Source organism: Chionomys nivalis, chromosome 21, assembly GCF_950005125.1.
Source record: "Chionomys nivalis chromosome 21, mChiNiv1.1, whole genome shotgun sequence".
Taxonomy (NCBI): domain Eukaryota; kingdom Metazoa; phylum Chordata; class Mammalia; order Rodentia; family Cricetidae; genus Chionomys; species Chionomys nivalis.
Window position 1 is genome coordinate 14693201 of NC_080106.1, and position 22724 is coordinate 14715924.

The window sequence follows — 22724 nt, forward strand, 5'->3', positions numbered from 1 at the left end:
ATGTTCCACAAAGCTGGCCTCTGATATCAGAACACAACTAACAAAATTTAATTTACTTAGAGAACAAACTCGGGCTAGTGGAGAAATGAAAACCTTAAATTCTATCTCCTGTTGTCCTCTCTTTTATGTTCCTAAAAGGAAAATGTAATATCGATATCTCAGAGAACTCAAGGACACACTTCCCAGGAAGGAACTGTCCCATCCTGGGCAAGCAGTGGAGATGGCAGGGCGACACTCTAAGCAGGATACAAAAGGAATGTGGGGCTCATCCTGGGTGATGGGCTGGGATGGCCACTCCTCTCAGTAAATCACTATTCATGAGCTGTTCTTCTAGCCTTCCCCTCCATTCCAGCAAGTCCTGGACTTAGTCAACAGGAGACAGACCACATTTAGACAGTCTAACATGAAAGCAGCATCTCTTCTGTCTGTGCATCTCTCCTGTCCTCTCCTGGTCTCCTGCATCAGTAGCATCAGAAATCAGCCAAAATAAATAAATAAATAAATAAATAAGCTCTTGCTCACTTCTGGACTTCCTCTTTGCATACTTCTCCAAGGCAGAGCTGCCCTGTGACGACACTATTAATATCCTCAGGCTCGCCTGGCTCTTTTCACATCAAACGCGGACAAAAACATGACCAAGCTTTCTAACACAAAAGCAATCAGCTTAACTCAGCAAGGAAAATATTCTGTGCAATTCATTCTAAGCAGCACCTAAATGATCACGACCTGAGTCAAATAATGTGAATGTTTAACTCTGCAAAAGAACAACAGAAGAGCGATTTATGTTCGCAAGCACTCAGCAACTGCCAAAATCTTAGCTTAAACAGCGTAATGACAGACACTGATGTGCCAAGATAAAAGTAGTAGACACAACTAAAAAGATGAAGAGGCCAGCTGCGGCTATACCCTGAGCATCACGAGCTAGGAAAAGACACCAGTTCTCACCCTGACAAAGGAAGCTGAGAGATCTCAAGGGGAGTTCAATGCTTCCCAGAGACTAACAGGCAAAGTAAAGTGTCAACTGGTACTAGGTGCTAGGTATCACCAACGTGTGCAGTACTACCCAGCATTAGTGATAGACTTTCATTCCAAAGACTTCTGATAGCATCCACAATAGCAGCTGTCACTGCTAGCACATGGATGCTGACAGCCCATGCTCAAATTCAAGCAAATGCTACAGACCACATTAATGCTCGCTGTTCTGTACTGGCCACAGTAAATTCCCCCCAGCCAACCGGAGAGCAGTTATGGTTGTCTGCATGATCACAGATATGGAGAGGTGAGGGGAGGGGGCACTAGGCAGCAAATCCCAAGGGGAGCCATTAAGAAGCATTTAAGAAAGCACATATGGAGCTCTAATATCTGAACAAGAGCCTGCAAAGAAGATGGAAGAATTTACCGCCTATTCACTACCAACTGAAAGCCTTATTTCTGATGTGTCAAGTCTGTGCCGTTTTGTTCCCTTCCAGCTCAAGCTCAGTTCTGCAAATGCATCCCCTGCTCTTGTGAGCTGGGCTGCTCTAAGACAAGGCTCCTGTGTGTGCCATGCAACCAGAGGTCCCCAGCAGTGGTATCTGTCTGCATTTAAATCCATCTGCATTTGTTCTGTGGGAGAATCCTGGAAATCGTTTCACTCCCAAGTTCTTCCCTCTGGACAGCTTAAAAAGAACACGGAGTTTTAGAGGAGCACCTTTTGAAAAGTTAACACTTTTAAATGCTTCACTCCACACAAGCCCACCTTAATGACAACTAAAATATGAAGTCCACAGGTCACCCCCTGAAGATGGAGTGTGCTATCCTGACCTTTCCCACTTTACATAATAGGGCATAAAGTTTGCCTGGAAAGCGTGGTTCCGCATATTCTCCAGACCATGACCGCTATCCCTGCAGCCCTGGCAGAATGCACAAGCTTGAGTTGCAGCCGCTCGCCTCTCCCTTTGGCTTCAAAGACTGTGCTCTGCAGTCACTGCAGCACTGGAAGAACTACAAGCGGAGCAGCACAAGGAATTATGGCAATTATAAACCTCCCCGAGCAGACTGTCAGATTCACAGCCAGCATTAGCACAGCTCGGCTCCATCATCCGGCCTGAAGAGTTCAGCTACGGGGAAGTCCTACCACAGAGCAAAGCCTGGGACCTCATGAAATGAAACCAGGGAAGAACAGTGAAGGACATCTGGCAGCAAAAGCAAGCCGGCCACTCAAAGCAGCTACGACTCGTTCTCAGTACACACTAAGTGGAGAGTCACTGCTCAGGCAAGAAGCAGGAACAGGGAGTTGCAGGTGACCTTTAAAAAAAAAGTAATATGCCTGCATGCTTATTAACACAAAGCAAGCAACAGAACCATAATGAATAGAAATTACAGAAGAAGCAATTACACGAGATCACAGATCACACAGTTTAGTGTAACTGCGCTCACCCCATACCTATCATAGATTCTGCACTCCTTTGTAGCCACTTGGAAGACATATATGTGGGTTAAAGCTTAAGAAAACTCAGACACTAACTCTGTGATTTAAAGAGCACCAGCTGCTGGCAAATGTTCTCTTCAATGTAAAGAAACTATTTACTGATTTCCTTGTAGTTGTCTCAATATGAATGTGGAAGAAGCCTCTGCGTCTGTGTCTTTAAACACAAATAGAAAAATGTAGAAAGTCAGGAATGACCCAGAGGCTAGTCAGGAATGACCCAGAGGCTACACATACACACATACTCAGGGAAATGACACACAAATCAATTTAAATGCTCTGGAGAAGCACAAACATCCACTGTGAACATTCTGAGGTGTTTGCACCTCCCTAAGTGTAGAGGCTAAGGCTGGTTAGCTACTGAAGACTAAGCAACTAATACCCAGTAATTGATAAATGTGTATTGAATGCACAAAAGAATAAGTAAAAAGAGACTCTGAGGTTGTGGGTCAACTCTCCTCACAACTAGGCAGGTCACATGACCAGAGGCAAAGGGCAGGACAAAGCCTGCAGGGGATAATAGTGTTCAGTGAACACCAAAGGATTAGACACCAGAGGGTTTAGTCAGCTAAGGCTGCAGTAACAAATGCTACGGACTGGGTGGGTGCCCTGAAGAGCAAACAGCTTTCTTGCAGAGCTCACTGATCGGAGAGTCCAAGGTCAGGGTGCTGACTTAATAGGGCTCTCAGAGGAAGCCCTCATCCTGGTTCACAGAGCTGCCTTCTCATATCACACTATAACCTTGCTGGGCAGCAGGAAAGAGAGCTAGCTCTCTGCCCAGACCTGTAAGGGCACTAATTCACATTTCCCCTCCGGATATAACCACATCCTGAGCTACTGCCTCTGCTCAGGGTCACTCAGGACTAGGATTTTAACACATGAATTTAGAGGGCACTGTGAGTATTTGGTCCAAAACACTAAATCTGATTTCTAAAACTCCTCAGAACTTTAGATACCTTTTGAGTAAAGCATCCTGATTTTAATATGTTGGTAAGAAGATAGATAGATAGATAGATAGATAGATAGATAGATAGATAGATAGATAGAGATACATACATACATACATACATACATACATACATACATACATAGAATTAAAATGAGTCATTCGTTTTGACCTGTCCTAAATGCCAACTGGAAGTTTTGCTCTTAGCCAAGAACCCCTACACACACACATGCACACACACTACATAGAGGCACATATACACTACACACATGTGCACATACATACTTCCCATGTGTCCACACTACACACACATATATATACACACTACACATGCCTATACACACCTATCCACACTACACACATGTGCATACTACACACATAACAATATGCACATGCATATACACACATTCTCATATAAATATAATCACTTTCATTGAACACTGGATTCCAAGGGACTCAGCAAGACAACACAGCCCGAGTTTCAGATCTGTGCGGACCCTCCTACTCCAGAGAAACTGAAACTGGCAGATCTGGGGTACAAGGGGACTGCTCCCAAAAATCAGACAGAACTTTTCCAAACAAAATTCCCCAATCTGGAGATCCACTGAGGAAAGAGGTAGAGAAGGACAGAAGTTCTTAAAGCTGACATAGTCTGAATGGGACTGGACACCTGGTCCCCAGCTGGTAGCTCCTTTTTAAGAGGGTATGGAGTCCTTTGGACATGGGACTTTGCTGCCAGAGATAGGGCAGCCACAAGGGGCAGGCCTTGAGGACTCCTGTAGCATAAGGTCAGTTTCCTGATCCACCAAGAGATGAACGAGGCACACCGCAAGCTCTCTAGCCACTGTGCCTTCCCTGCCAAGGGGACTGGACCTTCTGAGACCCTGGAGCCTTCAATCTCTTCTCACAGGGTTTGTCACCATGACAAGAACTAGAACTGATAAGCCGACTGGTGCTGAGTTTCTGGAACAACACATTTGTTTCTGCCCTAGGTACAGGAATGCCTCTCGCCCGACAATGTGGACATCCTGATCTTTGAGAATGTCGCCTGACACAGCAAAGGGGATTTTGACAATGGGGTTAAATGAAGAATCTTACAGTGGGGGAAGGGTGACCCTAGATTACAGGGAAGGGAAACAGTACAGAACATCATCCTAGCAGTTAATGGAGGGAGGTACTACAAAGCTAAGTCACAGGAAGACTGGGTGGCTGGAGGGATGTGCTGTATGGTTAGAAGGTGAAGGATGGGACTATGAACCAAAAGGACACAGGCAGTTGCTAGGAGCTTTGGGAAAGGAAAGGAAATGGGCACCTCCCACCCCAGAGCCTCCAGAAGGACCAGGCTTGCTAACACCTTGACTTTAGCCTGGTGAGACAGTTATAACTTCTGACCTCTAGAGCTGCAGCACAGAAACTTGGTGTTTGAAGCCGGTAGGTCCATGATGATCTTTCCCAACAGTGACAGGAAATGGAGACTAAATGAATAGGGAAGGGCCACATGACAGACACTGTGCATGTGTGTACAGTCCAGTTCGTCAGTGTCAGAGTGCCTGGTGATGACGCATAAACACAACTGGCTCCATCCCTGATCAAGAGGAAAATACAAAGGAAGCACAAAGCACAGGGCCAAGCAGCGATTACACTTGGTGAAAAAGGAGCCTCGTGCACACTGACAGTCAGCTCTGTAGGCAGAAAAGATGGTGTCTCTTGCCAAAAATCTGACTTGGCTCATGACTGAGACGCCTCTTCAAACAGATTTGTTACGGCGCTCTCCACTGTGTCAGCTACTCAATCTGGTAACTGGACAGGAACTCAGAATGGAAACTTCTTCACTAAGATACAGCTGTGATGGCATGGGTTTGGTTTGGTATGAATGCATTGATGATCTCTAGGCTGAGACAAGCTTCTTAAGCCCAGCTGCCGAACTGAGCGCGCACAGCTGCCTTACTCTACAACACGGCCGCACAGAAGAGCACAGCACAGTTGGAAGACAAGATCCCAGGCAATACAGAAAGCACAGACAGTTCATCCTTACAGATGTGGGTGACTACAGCGAGCTCCTCCTTTTCTTTGCTGTTTTCCTTCTTTTCCCATTTTTATGTTTGTGCATGATATGTATATATGTATGTATGCTTGTATATATGTGGGCACGTGTGTGAATGTATATGCATGTATGTGTGGAGGCCCAAGGTCGTAGTCAGGAAACACCTTCCATCACTCCTCTGCCTTACTTATTGAGGCAAGGCCTCTCAGTCACAGTCAGAGCTCACAGATATGCCTTTTCTCACCTCCTCAGGCTGAACAGCTGGTGAGCCAATCCCTCGCACTTTACTATGAGTTCTGGGGATTTGAACTACGGTCCTCATGTTTGCAAAACAAGCATTTAACTACAAAGCCATGTTCTCAGCTTCTTGGGGTTCCTCCTTTTGAGAGAGATTATTTTCAATATTTGGCTTCTATGACCACTTGGAAAAGTTTCCAGAATCAAGACGGGACTTTAAATTGTTTTCGTGGCCTATCAGAAGAAAGCACCCAGTTCACATAAGAATTCTACATCTGCCTCTGAACTGGCTCCATGCTGCAGACAAACCGAACACTGAGAAACTAAAGACCACCAGCAAGAAACCATGCAGCCCAAGAACTGGCAGTATTTTCACTTAGGAAATCTCAATACAAGCCCGCCATGGACTTTCTGACTCTATGAGGAATCCCTTCCTACTGCATCAAGTTTTGGCTTCTGGTCCCCTGGATGTCACCGTACTGTCAACTCTATCTGAGACAATACCTGGTTAAGACTTCCTAATCATGGCCACTAAACCTGCTGCACAGCACACAGTCCAGTTTCCTCAGCATCTGGATCCCTTCCTGAGCACTGAAGCTGATGCCTGAACCAACCTCCCAGCACACCCCAATGAAAAAATATCAAGAGTTCCTAGAATATTCCATTTACTAAGGAATTAAATTACTCCCTTCCTCTTCCAACCTTCAGGGCTCTTTCCTACAGCCGCCAGGGTACTCTTTCCCACAACAGTAAGCACCTTAGTCTAAAGGACTCTCCGGTGTCGCACTGCCACCCAGTATTTGACCCATGTGAAACAGTGACAGAGTCAGGCGTGGTGGCTCGTGCCTGTGATTCTGACTCAAAGTCAGCCTGGGCTACATGACCCCCTGTCTTAAAGGGAAAATGTGGCGTCACTGAGACAGCTCAGGAGGTAAGGGTGCTTGCCATCGTGCCTGATGACTGGAGCTGGATCCCAGGAACCCACATAGTGGAAAGAGAGAACTGAGTCTTACGAGTTGTCCTCTGACCATACACACACATGCATACACACACACGCGCGCGCACACACACACACACAAATAAATGCAACTTTAAAAAGTTTTAAGAGACAGAGAAGTAATATGCTCTATATTTCACAAATGAAAAGCCTTAGATTAAAATAGTAAAGTGGCCTGCCTTAGGTCACTTATCAAGCTAACTGCTGTCCCGCAATCTAGTTTTCTTCCTCCTATGTCCCAAGAACCTCCAGCCAAGGTGCTGAACCTCATCTCTGAGTGATGATAAAATCACACTCCAACACTGACTCGTTCTTGAGTATTCCAGAAGAGAACAACAGCAAATGTGGACGTTTAGGCTCAATACAGCAGGCAGTCCTGCAAACCATCAGTCACATGAGCAAGCGTCCTGGTGCCAGACTCAGAAACAACTATGATCTCTCTGATTCATACAAAGTCTAATGGTTCAAGTCCCTCCAGTTCCCTATCCACTATGATATCCTTTTTGTTCTCAGGCTGCAGCAACACCAACCCAGCCTCCTTTGTCTTTCATTTGATTCCTTTTCTTTCTTTGCTAGATGATGGAACAATCTGCCTTCTAACCAAAAGGGTGAAAATCTTTTCAGACTAAAGAACAGGTAATTCTACCACCGTTGCTCAGAAAGATGATCCTAGGACCAATGCATAGCTTCTGTAGCAACCTTGGGAGGACCTCAGAAGCAGTAAGCTTAGACACACCAAACTAATGTGAGGACTCACTCCAGCCTCCACTGCGGAAATGGCTGTAGGCTAAGTGTCTGCAAAGGGCCCAGACCTCCATCCTGAATAACTACACATGAAGATGGAACTCTCAGTGCGGCTCACGAGCTGGAGAAAGTCACCTGGCCTGAGTTACTCAGGTAGGAAGCGGTGAGCAGTTTGGAAACTAGGTCATGCCTGCTTCCAGAGTCAGAACTCCTTGTCTGCCCCTCTTCAGACTGAAGCCCGCCACCAATCAAGCCCGCCCTGCCTGTCAGCAGAGCTATTTTCAGCATTGGTACAATTTCACTACACGGGAGCCAGGCTCATCACATGAGCAAATGTAGGGGAAAGCTCCAGCGTGGTATTATTGGCTTTAACAGATCTGAGAGAAAACTGCAAAGCCCAAAAGCACCCATTCCTGACTATTGTTTACTGGCCTCGCAAGCCCCATTGTGAGCCTGTCAAAGGTGAACCTGAGTTTGCCGGGTGCTCCTCTTCTGCTCGGTGCCCAGGGTATGAGGGGGAGCTGGAGTGCCAAGCAAGGCATACTGCCTAGAGGACTTCATGGAAGCAAGCTGGGAAGTCAGGCCGGCTTCTCTATGAATTGCCTCTTGACCACAGGATTGAATATGTACTTAGAGTAACAGACACTTGGAGATAAATTAACTTCTAAGAGAAAGGGACATTTTGAAAATTAAATTATACTGCATGGAACGAGCAATCAATCAGCAATCAATATGTATCTGATAGCCATGCATACAAAATGAAAAGGCAATTCATAAAAGAATAAGTACAAATGGCCAGACGTGAAGAACTGCTCCATCTTAGGTATAATCAGAGGCGTGAGGATTTAATTGATTTTTTTAATGCTCTTTCCCAAGGTTGACAGGGACATGGGGCAACAACTGGCACTCAGATTGGTACAACAGTCTAGGGGTACAGTGTCACAAATCAAGATCTTAAGTTGGTGAGGAAATCTGTCGATTCAGCAAGTCTCCTTCCACAAAACAAGGCTGTAGAGTGTCACAGATGGGTACAAACACTTAATTACAAAACGTCTGTCTCCATCCCGTGGCTATTAAAAAGCTGGAATCTACCCAAATGTGCCTCACTGGGGAAATAGCTGGAACCATATAATGGAATAGTATGCAACCATTTAAGAGGTGGAATATTTAATGGCAAGGAAAGATACAAACCACAGCTCAGAGGAAAAAATCACAAAGAAGAGGAGCTGATGCCTAGAATCGCAGATGCTGACTACTAACTGTATGCTTCCAGCTGGTAGGGATTTAGGACACTTTTTGTTTTGTTTTGTTTTGTTTGTCTCCATTTTCGAAATTTCCCACAGGGGATACATATACACGTAACAATAGAAATAATTTTTAAATCATTTAAAAGAGAAGACGCAGAAAGCTAATTCGGTCTAACACATGGCTTGATGAATGCTAGCTCCTATAGCCCAGAACTCAATGCCCACACCTGGCTCACACTAGCCCACTAGGAAGAATCCTAAGCAAGCATTCATGCCCTCACCTGTGAGCAACCCAGGGTTTAGAAGCCGCATCCTACATAGTCCACCCTACAGATCCACCCTCGACCCTCAGATGGCTGATCCCAGACCTGGCTCAGAGTGGGTGAGCTTGGTGGGGTATGTGCAGTTACTTCTCAGGCAAGCAAGGTGACAGGTACCGTGTCCAGGGCCCCAGGGAGGAATCAGAGGCATTAAGTACCCGTACAAGGACCTCACGTCTCTGGCACTATTCTGATGCAGCTACAAGCACTAGATGAGAATTCTAAAAGAGAAGCAGAGAATCCTCACATCTAAATGGCCTATCGGGGTAATATTATAGCGATGTAGAGACATGGGTCTGAAATCTTTAAGTACAGTTTAAAGGTAAGAATGAGAATCATGGGGTTATTTTTTTACAACACACAAAAACTCTACCTAATTTTGTTTCTATGAGATCTGTTCAAACAGAAAGCCTAGATCCACTCACCTTGCTAATCTGCCTCACACAGTGAAGGTGATACCCCACCCCAGTTTCAGTCTCCACCACCCCCCACACACACACAATCTCCTATGGACACACACCTCTAGATCTCCTTAGACTCTGGAAGGAAACTTTAACCTGACTCCAAGGACAGCTGTCTGAATACAGTGTATAAAAGGATCCAGAAATAAAAAGAGTAAAACTGTCTGATAAATGAACACCAAGAGACTTGAAACCACAGTGCAGTCCATGCCACCCAGCTCAGCCCTAGCCCTGTATCCCAGAGCTCAGTCTGGCAAATCACTATGGGGGCCAATCAAGGGGGACCTCCAACCACTGGACTGTTCTTCTTGATAAACCTATGGGTACCTTACACCAAGAGATCCTTGCAAGAGGCCCTTGTGGCCCAGATGCAGTTTTAGAAAAGGTTGAGAACCCATACAGGGACAGTGAGAGTGACGGGAAGGGCCCAGGACAGGGCTGCCTCACACCACCCAGTGACAGCCGCCAGGGTTCACGCCTGCGATAATAAAAGCGGTGTCTTTATTATCAAATCTGTAATAATTCCCAACAGTCATCTAGTTTTAACAATTTATTTCTTAAATGAGGAGCACATCTGTGCACGAGCGAACCGAACATCTCCACCCGGGTGAACCAATCTGCTCTGGGACAGGTGGATACCCACAGTGTTTTCAGGTCGGTGAGAGGGGAGGGTCGCTGAGGAGTCACACAATGCACAACAGTATATTACAGAGTATATTCATCCTGTCTCCATTTACAATCTGAAAACAAGCAGCGTATAAAGCCAAGACTAAGTTCCTTTCTTCTGGCCCACATTTCTGTTGACAGCTGAGAGTAGCAACGAATGAGCTGCTTAAACTTTAATGGTAGTATCGAAATCCCCCCAACACTGTGCAGAGCACTGGCTGCCTGCTTCACAGTCTGGCTTACAGGACCTCTTATTTAAGAAACAGAATCTAAATGCGAAAGGATACATTTTCTTCTAGTACTAGAAAGCATTGTTCATAAACAATCTAATTAAAATACATTATATCACAGCAGATAAGGCTGCTGGGCAAGAAAAAGTAAATAAATAAGGTCACTGAGGCATTCTAAATGAATCTTAAACACGAGCATTAATATTTAAATATTACAATCCCCACTTAGAAAAAGAAATCAGATAATTGATAGGCCAGCACACTCAAAACCGATAATGCCAAGGAACACTGTCCTTGTGTAATTTGGCGGAACAAGCTGCTCCCTGAATACAATGGACCTTTTTGTGAAATGGACCTCTTCGTCTCTGGCATTTTATACAAACAAAACAAAAACACAAAGCCAAGAAAGAGAAATGTGACACTGGCCCCCGTCTTCAGCCGGGGCTCTATCACGGAGACCGACATGTCCTAAAAGATATGTTAGGGAAGGAAAAGGCACTATTTAACAAAAGCGAAACCGAGGCCAGTCAGCCAGGGAAGAAAACTACTACGGAAGGCCCGGTTAGATCAATTATGTCGAAGGGCAACAGTGCCCTCTAGTGGGAAGTAGGATAAACTAGCGGAACATGGCAGCTTTCAGGTTAATTACAGAAAACAGCAATACTTGTGTTACAATGCATGCTGTGGCAAGAAGACAAGAAAGAAGAGAATCACTTTAATTGGATTTTATGTAAGACCACTTCCAAGTTTGCATGTGATATACCACCTTAATAATGTAGAAATCAGATTCGTAAACATTTTCTTTGAATTAGGAGTTTGAGCCACTTTGTCATTGAAGCATAGCTAACATGAATTGCATTTATTAAGCTGACATTAAAAAAGTGAAAACCCAAACCTACTTGAAAAGATGAAATTAACTGGGGCCTCAGAGAGCAAATTCCTTCTGACAATGACCAGAGGGGTACATGCAACACATACACGGTCATAAACTAACTCATTCTAGGCACCCTCCGAGGTTTTTACACAGAGTGAGCAAACCACACGGTGGTGATTCCTGCAGCAATTTTAATGGGCCTCTTGTTTGGGCAGTCAGCGTCCCAAGCACTATGATATCCAAGAATATTGAGATGTGAAGTGGCTGCTTGACTCACGAAGTATTCATTTTTAATTTTTGTGTAATGCCAGTCAAGGACCTTTTCCAATATTATCAAAAATCTCAAATTTCCAGTCAGATGTGGAGAAGGCTGAGGCAGGAGAATTTCCCTGAACTGGAAACCAGTCTAGGCTGTGTAATGAGACTCTGTCTCAAGGAAAACAACTTCCAACAGTTTCTCGGGAGGGAATAATTTCAAATCACTTTAGCTTAAGAGAACAGTTGTCACAGATATATTTAATTAATTCCCCAGGGGTCACTTCGATGATTTAGGGGCTTCCTTCTGCTTATGAACACCGAGTTCCCAAAAGGAAGATGTTACTCGCAGCCCCATGAGCTCATATCTCATCAACTGAAAAGTGGGGAATTTCAGGGCCCCAGACACAAGGGTGCGGGCTTCACTCAAGAAAGGGACTAAAGGGCAGGTTCTGGCAGCCCAGCTGGGCTCTGACGCCCTGTAGTTCCCGATAAAATAACGATGCCGCTGCATGGTCATAAAGGAAAACAGCTGAGCATGGGCAGCACTCTCTCTAGGCGGGAATCCACCAGAGTGGTGATTTCCAGGATAAAAGGGTGGCACTAAACTTCATGTCAGAGTACCAGCACATGATTTAGGGACAAGATCCTCTAAACCAAGACATAAGCACGCTGCGCTGTAAGAGCACTGCGAGGCTCTCGACAAGAAAGCCTGGCGCCTTTACATTGCTCTAAAGACAACAAATTGAGGGGTGACTGACAGCTTGAGTGAGCACCTCTTTTATCTCCAAGAGCATGAATTTGGGGTGTGTGTGTGTGTGTGTGTGTGTGTGTGTCTACAGTAAGTCCTGGGGTGGTGATTATAATGACATATATAACAGTAGAAAGTTAAAGCATCAGTCTTAAAATACATACATACATATTATACACATACATACCTATTATACATGCATACATACACCAACATGCATACACACACTATATATACAAACACATTATACGCATACACTACACACATTTTATATTAATATATATATACACATACACACTACATATACACACATCTTATATACACACATGCATTTCTTATATATATACATACACATTATATATATATAAACACAAACACATACTATACACACACATCAGCATCGTTGGTTTATGCTTTTTTTTCCAAGGGAAAAGCTAGTTTTGTTTGTGTTAATGGCTCCTCGGGCTCAAAACTCAAAGCCAGGCCAGGCTATTTCAGAGGAAACCGCATATGATGCAGGCTGACATTATAAAGGTCCAGAAGGTGAAAGAAACTTTTCATTCTGATTAAGCTCAGAAACCCACTGACTTAGGACTAGAAGAGAGTTCTATCGCTGGTACTCTGAACGCTGGATTGGGATGTCTAGTGTGCTCACATCTGCTAACAGGGTTCTAACAACATCTGACAAAAGCCTGACGTTCCTCCATCAACAGCGTGGCAATACGTCCACCTATTTGAAGCGTCAATCGTATGGAGCTCAAATGCTGCTCTGACAAATGATGTTCGGCTGCTCTGTCAGAGCCAGTCGGTGCCATCTGATTGCAAGTCAGACCACGGGTTCAAGGCGAGCAGCGTCCACACAGCCCTATGCAAACATAGCCAAATCTGCTCGCAGACAGGTTTAGCTTAGGAAAATCCATGGACCACCAGGAAAGCGGGAGACTCCCTAGCCTAAAACATGCCCTTTCTTGAGACTCCCCAGGACTTAAATGCGGTCATCTCCACGTTGAAGCCGTTTCCTTCATTTTTTTACAGAATCAGAGCCAGCCAGCCAGTGGCTAACTCCAGAGAGCCACAACCTCCTGCCCCTCCTGCCCAGCTGTGCTGCACACAGGGCAGTGAGCTCCTCCCTTGTCTACTGGTTAGCGGGCTCCGGGCTCTTGGTCTGCTAGCAGCAGCTCTGGATGAAGGGATGGCTCCCCCTGGAGCCTGAGATGCTGATCTCCACTGAGGTCCACAAGCTACAGCTTTCAGGCTAAAAGTCTTCAGGTTCAGAAAGCTGGTTAAACAAAGGCCAAGGAGAGAGTGTTAGTTTCTGAGAAGACAACAGTCTAACCTCCAGCTCACTAAGAACACGGGTAGGGTGGGTGGATATTGGAAAGACAACCCTTCCAGCTACCCATGATGTGCTGGCTATGCTCCTCCTGTAGCCTGGGTACCCATTATCCTAGCTCCAGCTACACTGTGGCTGACAAGAATGCCAAGGCAACCCAGCTTTGTGTTCAGCTAGACCACCCAGTGTGGGAAGAACTAATGCTTTGAGTATGGGCCCCACATAAATATTTTAGTTTGGGGGCCATATAATCCCTGCTGTAGTTACTCAACTTCTGGGGATACCCTAAATGTGCATGGCTGTGTTCCAATATGAAACACCTACAAAACCAAGTCGGTCAGGTTACACCCGGGGGCTGCAGTTAATCCACAGCCAATCTAGACAGCTGAGTCCAGTCAACGGAAGTAAAGCTGGCTAACAACTGTAAAGAGAAGGCCCGGGAGCTGGGTGTGGTAGGGCACATCTGTGATCCCGGCAGGCAAGGCAGCTGGATCAGGAGCTGGAGAGTAGGCTGGCCTATATAGTGAGCTCAAGCAAGGACACATGGTAAGACACTGACTCCAAGAATCAGTTTTTCCATGCTCCCATTGTACTTCTGCATAGCCTCTGAAGAACCATCCTGGCCTTTTCACCCTGCATAAAACTGAGAATTGCTTCAATTGCATTAGTAATATCAACTATCACCACTCAGAGTTAGCTCTGCATTGCTTATGGCCAGAGTGAGAAAGACAGTGACTGAACAGTCTGCTCAGAGCTCACACTAAAGGCGGCAAGGCCCTGGGAGAACACAGGCCTCCCTCAACCAGCACTCACAAGCAGACAAGGGGTCTGTCACACACACAGAGGGTCGGGGGGGAGTGCTCAGAATCAATCCACTCAGCTTCACAGGCCAAAGACTCAAATGCTGATACACAGACAAGCATCTCCCTGCTGCGGCCCAAAGAAAGGGATGCTGACGACCCTGGCAAAGCTTTCACAGAGGTGACACCAGTGATCTTGGGAGCAGATGCCCCTTCCACTCTACATTCAACAGGCAAAAATGAAGCAGTTATGACAGTTTATACATCAGCAGTTGCACTGCGGGGGAGAAGGACACCTGTGATGGAGAAGCCACAGACTACCTGGGCAAGAACACTTTTCAAGACTTTCTCAAAGGACACAACAGTCAACTGTGTTGTGATGAAAAGACACGTGTCTATCAACCTCCAGCTTCTTCAAGCTCGTTACACCTGCTGAAGAGGGACAGGGATTTGTACAGATTCGATTACTTAGAATTTGTAGTATATTATTCCAAAAATTAAGAGTCAAAATCTTCAGCACTAGCAGAGACTCGTGCTTGGTGGAGTAGAGAGGGAGAAGGAGAGACAGGAGTGTTAAAGTCAGTCCCTGAGGGAAAGCAGGGGCTGGGAACACTGCTGGCTTTCCTAAAACCTCCCACAACCCACCTCTCCTAACACTGTGACCAGTCACACCAGTGAGACCGTGCACATCTCCTGCAGTGCACACAAATTAGAGAATGGGCACAGGAAGGATGTGCTGGAGGGAGGTGGGAGCAGTGGAGAGGTAGAACATCCGCCCTGCTCCCAGAAGCCTTTGGGGCCCACGTGTTTCTTCACACTTCACACTTCAGAATCTCCTTATCTCTCTGTATCAGAAATGACCCAAGCATCATTCTCATCCTGTCCTCGGCCAGCTCCGAATCCAAGATGACAAACAGCTGGCGCTGCCGCTCTCTGTGATGACAACAATAGTATCCAAAGGTCTGTGAGCTAACATCAGAGCAAGCAACCCAACGGGAGCCAGTCACACACCTCACTGATGAAAGACAGCCTATCCTCGGGGCTGCAAGGATGGCTCCCCGGCTAAGGGCTGCTCAGGGAGAGAACCCAGACTAAGTCCCCGCACCATCATGGAAGCTCACAAACATCTATAACTCCAGATCCATGATATCCAATAACCTCTTCAGGACTCCCAATGTGGCGTGCATACATACGTGCAGTCAGAATACTGATACACATAATACAAAATAAGTAAGTTTTATATAAATAAGAAAGAAAACCTGTTCAACTAAAGGACCGAGGGGTGAGGTCGTTCGTTGAACTCTTAGTGAGCCGAGGGTTAGAAAAACAAAGGGGTTTTTCTTAACCCCTCCAACCCTCTTTCAAACCTCCTCTGCAACATCCCGCGTCTGCACTCAGAACTCTAACAATGCATGGCTTCTTGGACCCTGAGGAGCCAGTCATCATCCCCAGCACTGCGGCTCCACTGACAGCACGGCACTTCCCCAGGATCTACCCAAGGCAGAGACTGAAAGGGCTGGATGGAATGTATTCAGAGCTGAGATGGGGTTTGGGAGGTGATTTTCAAGGAACCTGCTTCCTATTTCTTTAGAAAAAATTCCTTTGTCCCTTTACCTTAGTGGGAGTATGGTCAAGATACTGACCATATCTGGGATGGCAATCTCAAGCTCTGAGAGCCTGCCACATAGCACACTGACTGATCCACTGTGGTACTTCACCTCCTATGCTTGCTGGAAAAGGACACTGGGGACTCCAAAACCAGAAAGGAGAACAGAGAAAAGCTCATGAGAGAGGTCATGATGGGCCACTGTGATAGATGATACAGAGATGCACAGAGAGAAACCTGCCTGACAGAGGACAAGCCAGAGGACAGCTGGATGCAGCTCTATTCTTCAAACTGAAGTTGCACATCCTATCTAGAGCCATTCAGATGCTAACGTCAGATGTCAATGGACCAAAACAAAATAAAACCCATCCCTCAGGATGGCACAAATGCCTGCCTCATTGCTACTGCTGCACCAGCCTGGGAAGCCACTGACCTCACCATGGCCACTGTGGTTAAACAGTGGCAATTAGGAGGGTTGCTACAGAGGTGAAGACAAGGACAAATTCTCCAGTTTTATGAAGAAATAAGATACGGTTACCAAAAGAAAATGATAGGCTCAGTGACCAGTGGAAACCTGCAGTACCCTTGGATCCAAAGTCACAATCTGCTGTTGTCCAGTATCCCATTACCAATCAATTTTGGTTTGAATAACCCAGGTAATTGGAATACATCCATGCACCGCATAGACCGGGTCAAAGACTCTTAGCCAGAGCCTGTTGTCTCCAGCCCCTGAATACCAAAATAGTCACAGCCTTTGCTGACTTCTCAGCTTTGAGCAACTTCAAGGTCAGGTCCCACACAGCCTCCCACTGGAGCATGGGGGTTGAAAGAGGCTGTGATTCTAATGAAACAACAGCTCAGAAGGCTATGTGACCATCTTGAGACTGGAGCTTCACTACCAAAGTTTCACTACAGTTTTACATTTAAATGGAGTTCACTGAAAACCAGAAAAAAAAAAAAAACCAAAGGAGTAAAATAGGATGGCAGTAAGGTACGGGCCTACCTATTCCTGAATTTGCGCCGGTAACCAGGACCACCTTTCCCGTGAAGTCTCGGCCCTGCAGGATCTCCATGGCGGTGGTGCTGCCGTCGTATCTCTGTCTGGTGGTTGGCTTTGTTGGATTATCATCCACAGTAAATGCCAACCTTGGGTCCAAGTAGGTAGTTCTTTTATTTATGTGGCTGCAAAGAACAGGGAAGGCATTGAACTCTATACAGCAAGGACCAGCATCTCCAAATACAAGATACTCTAATACCTCAGACAAACACCATGATTCTTGCACCAGAAGGATTACTGTCAAACATGGAGAGATCCAGAACCCATTTGATCTTCTAACCTTCAGAGACTGTATTCCTGCCTGGGAAGACAGCCATGGAAGCTTCTCAGAACTACTTGAAAGTACTACGGCACACTTGGCCCCTTTTCTCTCACAGCAGCTTCCTGAGATGGCTCTAAGCTTCTACTGAATTCTTGTTAATATAAATAGATCTGCCAGGCACTCCCATCAATACATGTCGAGGTACTTTTGCTGGGCTTTTCGGGGGCCTAAAACCCCTGCTATACAAGGAGAAAGTGGAAATGATGGAAGTTTTAATAACTATAAAACGTTTTACTGTTTTGCATTTTAAGACCACAGCAATGCCACCTATAATAAGTGCTCTACTTTTGATTTGGAATTGATCTAGAACTAACAGAAACAACATTAAAATATACTGGCACATACAGATTATTAAATTACTCCTTTTAATACCATTTTTACATTTTAAATGTGTTCTTGGGCCATCAAGATGGCTCAGCAGATAAAGGTGCCTGCTCCCTAGCCTGATGACTGAGTTCAGTTCCCAAAACCTATGAGATAAAGGAAACTATCAGCTCCTGCAAGTCCTGATGGCCATGATGCGCATGCATGCACATACACACACTCTCTAAATATATAAAATGTAACATAAGAATTATGTGTAGGGGGCTGGAGAGATGGCTCAGAGGTTAAGATACTCTGCTCTTCCAAAGGTCCTGAGTTTAATTCCCAGCAACCACATGGTGGCTCACAACCATCTGTAATGAGGTCTGGTGCCCTCTTCTGGCCTTCAGGCAAACACACAGAAAGAATATTGTATACATAATAAATAAATAAATATTTTTTTAAAGAAAGAATTATGTGTATTCTTGGAATCTGAGATAAAGTCATTACAATGTCCTAAACATGTTTAAAACTATTAAGAACCCTTCCAATATACATAGAATGCTGTGATTTAAAATGTATATGTCTGGGCTTCATGGCACAGGCCTATAATCCCAGCAAAAAGAGGACTGTAATTTCAAGGCCAGCATGAGCAACTTAGTGAGGCCCTGCCTGACAGCACTGACATCTCCGCTCCTCAGTGACTCCACCTTGGTAGACCGGATCTGGCAATGGTGACAGCATGTGCACGTGGAAACAAATCTACACTTCTTTTCCCTGAGGAGCTGGTTGTTGAGCATATCCCAGCACACGCCTGCAGCAAGCTAGAGAATAACCAGCCAGGAAAACCTTGTTCCAGCTTGCTTGCAAACCCATGCTCGTTCTTAAGTAGATCAGCAGTTAGCTGATGTGTCCATAGCTTGCTTCTGTAGTTTTATTGGGACATAGTAATGGGCATCATTTTTGTATTAAAACAGAAACCATGTAGTGTCATACCCTAAAACATGATCTCTGATCCACTACAGAAAAGTTTGTTGATCCCTCTCTATAGTAGGCCAGTCAAACCAGCATGCTTCAGAATTCCCTGGATGGCATAGGCTGCCAGCCACCACCACCCCATCCCAAGTTGAAATTTAGATAGTAGGGGAACTGAGTGTGTGTGTGTGTGTGTGTGTGTGTGTGCGTGTGTATGTATCAAATAAGTTCTCAAGAGCGCCAAGGATGCTGACTGGAGAATCCCACCTTGGAACCACTGCTCTGGGCAGTAAAGAGGAAGGTACCCCAGAGAACAGCTTCACGGGCATGTGTGTGCTCAGGAGGAGTCTGGCTGCAGGGACTCCCAGAGTTCTATAGCCATGTTCTCCAAGAAAAACATGGAAAAAGATATTTGGGACATAAAAAATAAAGAAATGATATCCCTATTTTGATAAGGGAAATGATTTTTATAGATCAAGGGAGAGGAAACCCTTTATAATCTAATAGGCAGCAGAGAATACCCACACATCCACCTACCCACCAGGGAGGCTGCTCTGCTGGAGCTGCCAATGACTGCTCAGACTCTCCAAAGCAAGCCCTAGACTACCTGCACCCAGTGCAGGAGACATGCCAGAAGGGAGTTCATTAGGTTTGCTGACAAACTATTTACTTCAGGTAAACCTGCTAATGTAACTATTCCTACAGGGATAGTAACAAGTGAGGTCTAACACTGCCACTGTAGTTACAAAAATATGAAAAATGGGAGTTCCAGAAATGGCACAGCAGTTAACGACACTTGGTGCCCAATCATGAGGACTGGAGTTTGGAACTCAGCACCCATCAACAAGCCAGGCATCCCAAGTTTGTACATCTGTAACCCCAGCTCCAAGGGTTGCAGATGCAGGACTGCTAAGGCCTAGTGTAAAGATAAGGATGGGAAACTGCAGATTGGAAGAAACAAACAAACAAACAAAAATCACCAAGCCAGCGAAAATGGTTACTCCTGCTGACAACACAGGTATATAAGACTTCAAGGATCCGCCAACGTAGGAAACTGTAACTGAAAATTCCTCTTCAAAGCCAACTTGGCCATGTTTCTACATAGACACTTACTCAACAAAAAACAGTTGTCCGTTCTCATCAGTCTCTTGCTCCCAGCCATATGGCAAATCTGAAACACAAGAAAGATTGATTGACAGCTGTATGTGTAGTGGAATGAAGCCAAGCCATGCCCCAAGGTCAGAAAGAAGGGTCATCCTTTTTATCTCCTGTACCCTAAACTCTCTGGACCAGCTTCCTCGGGTAACAAGGTCAAGGGCGGTGGCTACAGAAGGCCCAGTCTCCCATCTGAAATGCACATTTTTGCCTCTGATTTAGCTAAAATCCTGTTATACTCTTGATCACCCTTCAGCGTCCACTCAGCTCCGCCTCTTCCTGCGAGCCTCAGCAGCTGTTCCTGTGAGCGTGAGTTCCCGAAGACAGCAATCACGTCTACAGGTACAGCAGACATTGGCCATGGCTTAGAGTCATCCCATCATTTCCATGTACCAGCCCATCTGTCTTCAACTAGACCCCAAGCCCACTGAGGCCAAGCAGCTTCAACGCCTCGTTTTTATTCAATACTTCTTCTATTCCATGGATTGTGTACTACTTGTTCGGAAGCACCTAGAAGTCATGGTTTCGTAAAACACTGACACTTGCCTCCACAGCCTACACCAAGAGCAATTACCCACATGGTGCAACTACAGAGAAACCCAGCAAGGCAAAGGCCTCAACTATTTCAGTAATCTTTTGTTTAAGGCCATAAGGCACCCTCCTGTCCATCTCAAGATCTTATCTCCTCTCCTGCCAAATTCCACCAGACTCTCAGACTGAGAGTTTTATTCCTTGATGGTCACCCAGCAGGCAGCCTTCCCAGAACACCAGGGTCAACCGCTACCTCACCACTCTGACACCTTCCCTAGCTCATCAATGTTGCAGACTTGGGATTCTGGGCTTCTGACATACAGACCTCCTGCAACTCGTTTTCTTTTGCCGGTTTTTGGATGTTCCCACTGGGTCTTTTCCTCGGTGTGGCTGAAACATAGACCACAACAGAACACATTAACATGGCTAAAGAGTAATCACCGTATTAAACTGTGTCTCTCCCAGACAGAGCTGGAGTAGTAAGAACAAGTGCAGAAAGAAGTACTCAGAGCAGAAATTTTCCTGCCTACATCAGGTCTGAGGCCCCAGACCTGAAAGAATTTTGCAGGCCAGGTGGAGAGAGCAGGGGGAGGGCGAGGAGGGATTGGGTCCCAGCGATGAGTCAGCTTTGCAAAGCTTTGTGAGGCACAAAGGTCTAGGAAAACACTTTGTGTTTCTTTTCCCTTTATTTAAGGATAAACTGATAAACTTCAGTGTTTGGTTTATAGTGCTCACATTTAAATATAAAGATGTAGCTTAAATATAGTATTGTTAATGCTAATCTTTTTTCAATGTTTATTTTCCTTGTTCTTTTTGCTTTTTTGTTGTTGTTGTTGTCGTTGCTGTTTTGTTTAGTTTTGTTGTTGCTGCTGGTTTTATGCAGCCTGGGCTGGCCTGAACTCACTATTTAGCCAGGGATGACATTAAACACTTAATTCTACTCTCTCTACTTACTAAGTACTAAATTACAGAAGTGACTTTAAAAATGTACATTCTGGGCTGGAAAACTGGCTCAAGAGATAAAAGAGCTTGCTATGTAATCCTGACACAAATGTGCTGCCTGGATCCAGCAGTGGACATAGAGAACAAGCTCCTGAATATTGTCCTCTGACCTCCACCAGAATGCCATGACATGCACGCGCTGTTAGACACACACAGAGTTTTAAATGTGTGTTCTGACCCCAGGTGTAACTTCAGTGTCTCATAACTCACTGGGTCCTGAGCACACCCAAAAGAACATTAAGAACGCAGTACGATGGCAGCACAGGTCACGGGCTGTAACAGTGGATCTGTGGACACTAGATCTGACAGGACAGTCCCTAGGCGCCACTAGTCCACTCACCCCACCTCTCAGCCGTCACTTCCTGTCACTTGCAGAATGGGGCTGCTATGAGGACACTGCTCAAATGGTCCCACGGAGAATCATTATAATAAAGTGGTAAACTGTAATACATTCTACTAGTAAACTGTCATGTGTTGTCCAAGCCCACTGAAAGCGGACTCTTGTATCAAGGAGCATGTTTATTTCAGGTATCCTCCAAAAGCTCTCAAGAGACTGATAACAGGAAGAAAAGAAACAGAAGACAGCTAAGGGTATTTAAAAAAAAAAAAAATACCATGTCCTTGAACACAGCTAGATTCCTAAGTGCCCTCCCTCAGCTACGATTTACCCCACAATATAAAAATGTCTGTGGGTAAGGGGAAGCTTGTCCATGGAGAGCTGTACCAGGAGATGGGAACGCCAGGATGGCCCCTCACAGGGCTCCCAGATGTCTGCTGCTGTTGAACACATCTGACTTAAAGCTGTGACTTTACTTCTCGCTCAGCTGGGCTCCTCCAATCTGTTTCTGAGGGGCCCTGTGAGTACTCCACTGGATAGTACTTTGCTAGTCACGGCTTCTATCTATCTGCTACGTGCATTTGATCCTTTACATTTGTTCGATTTACATTTAATAAGCCCATTTAAAACTGAAAGTATAGCTGTAATAGATCATTCTTGTATAGAGTATAAATCAAAAGCTATAAACACTGTCGCCAGTGACAAGAACCTGATCATCAGGGAACCAAGGGGACATCGAAGGAAGCACTCAAAGCATTCACTTCCTTCAATCCACACTCAAAAGGAAAGTAACTAACTGTATGACTTTATCACCAGCTAACAAGATGCCTATTTAGATGCCAAGAACCAAACACAGTGGAAGCACAGGAGGTTGGCACAGCATAGACAGGCCTCTAGGGAAGAGACTCTGCACACAGAGGTCCAGGTAGGAGCGGCAAATGCAGGATCACTGGCATGACCCTTAACCTCCTGCTCATACAATCCACTTACTTCTCCAGAGTCACTCGTCCCTTCTAAAGACACAAACTCAGCGTCACTCCCTGGCTCCAGATCCTCACACCGGT

The 22724-nt window shown here is 45.4% G+C and overlaps 1 protein-coding gene across 2 annotated transcripts in view; it reads right to left on the reverse strand.

Moving 5' to 3' along the window:
- Nucleotides 1-22724, reverse strand: part of Wwox (WW domain containing oxidoreductase) — an 858036-nt gene that overhangs the window by 832254 nt on the left and 3058 nt on the right. For both annotated transcript variants that reach the window (XM_057754219.1, XM_057754220.1), the window contains exons 2-4: nucleotides 20647-20711; nucleotides 19749-19806; nucleotides 16982-17160 (exon numbers count right to left, since the gene is read on the reverse strand). In XM_057754219.1, the coding sequence (XP_057610202.1) occupies nucleotides 16982-17160; nucleotides 19749-19806; nucleotides 20647-20711 (302 nt within the window). The remainder of the gene's footprint in view (nucleotides 1-16981; nucleotides 17161-19748; nucleotides 19807-20646; nucleotides 20712-22724) is intronic.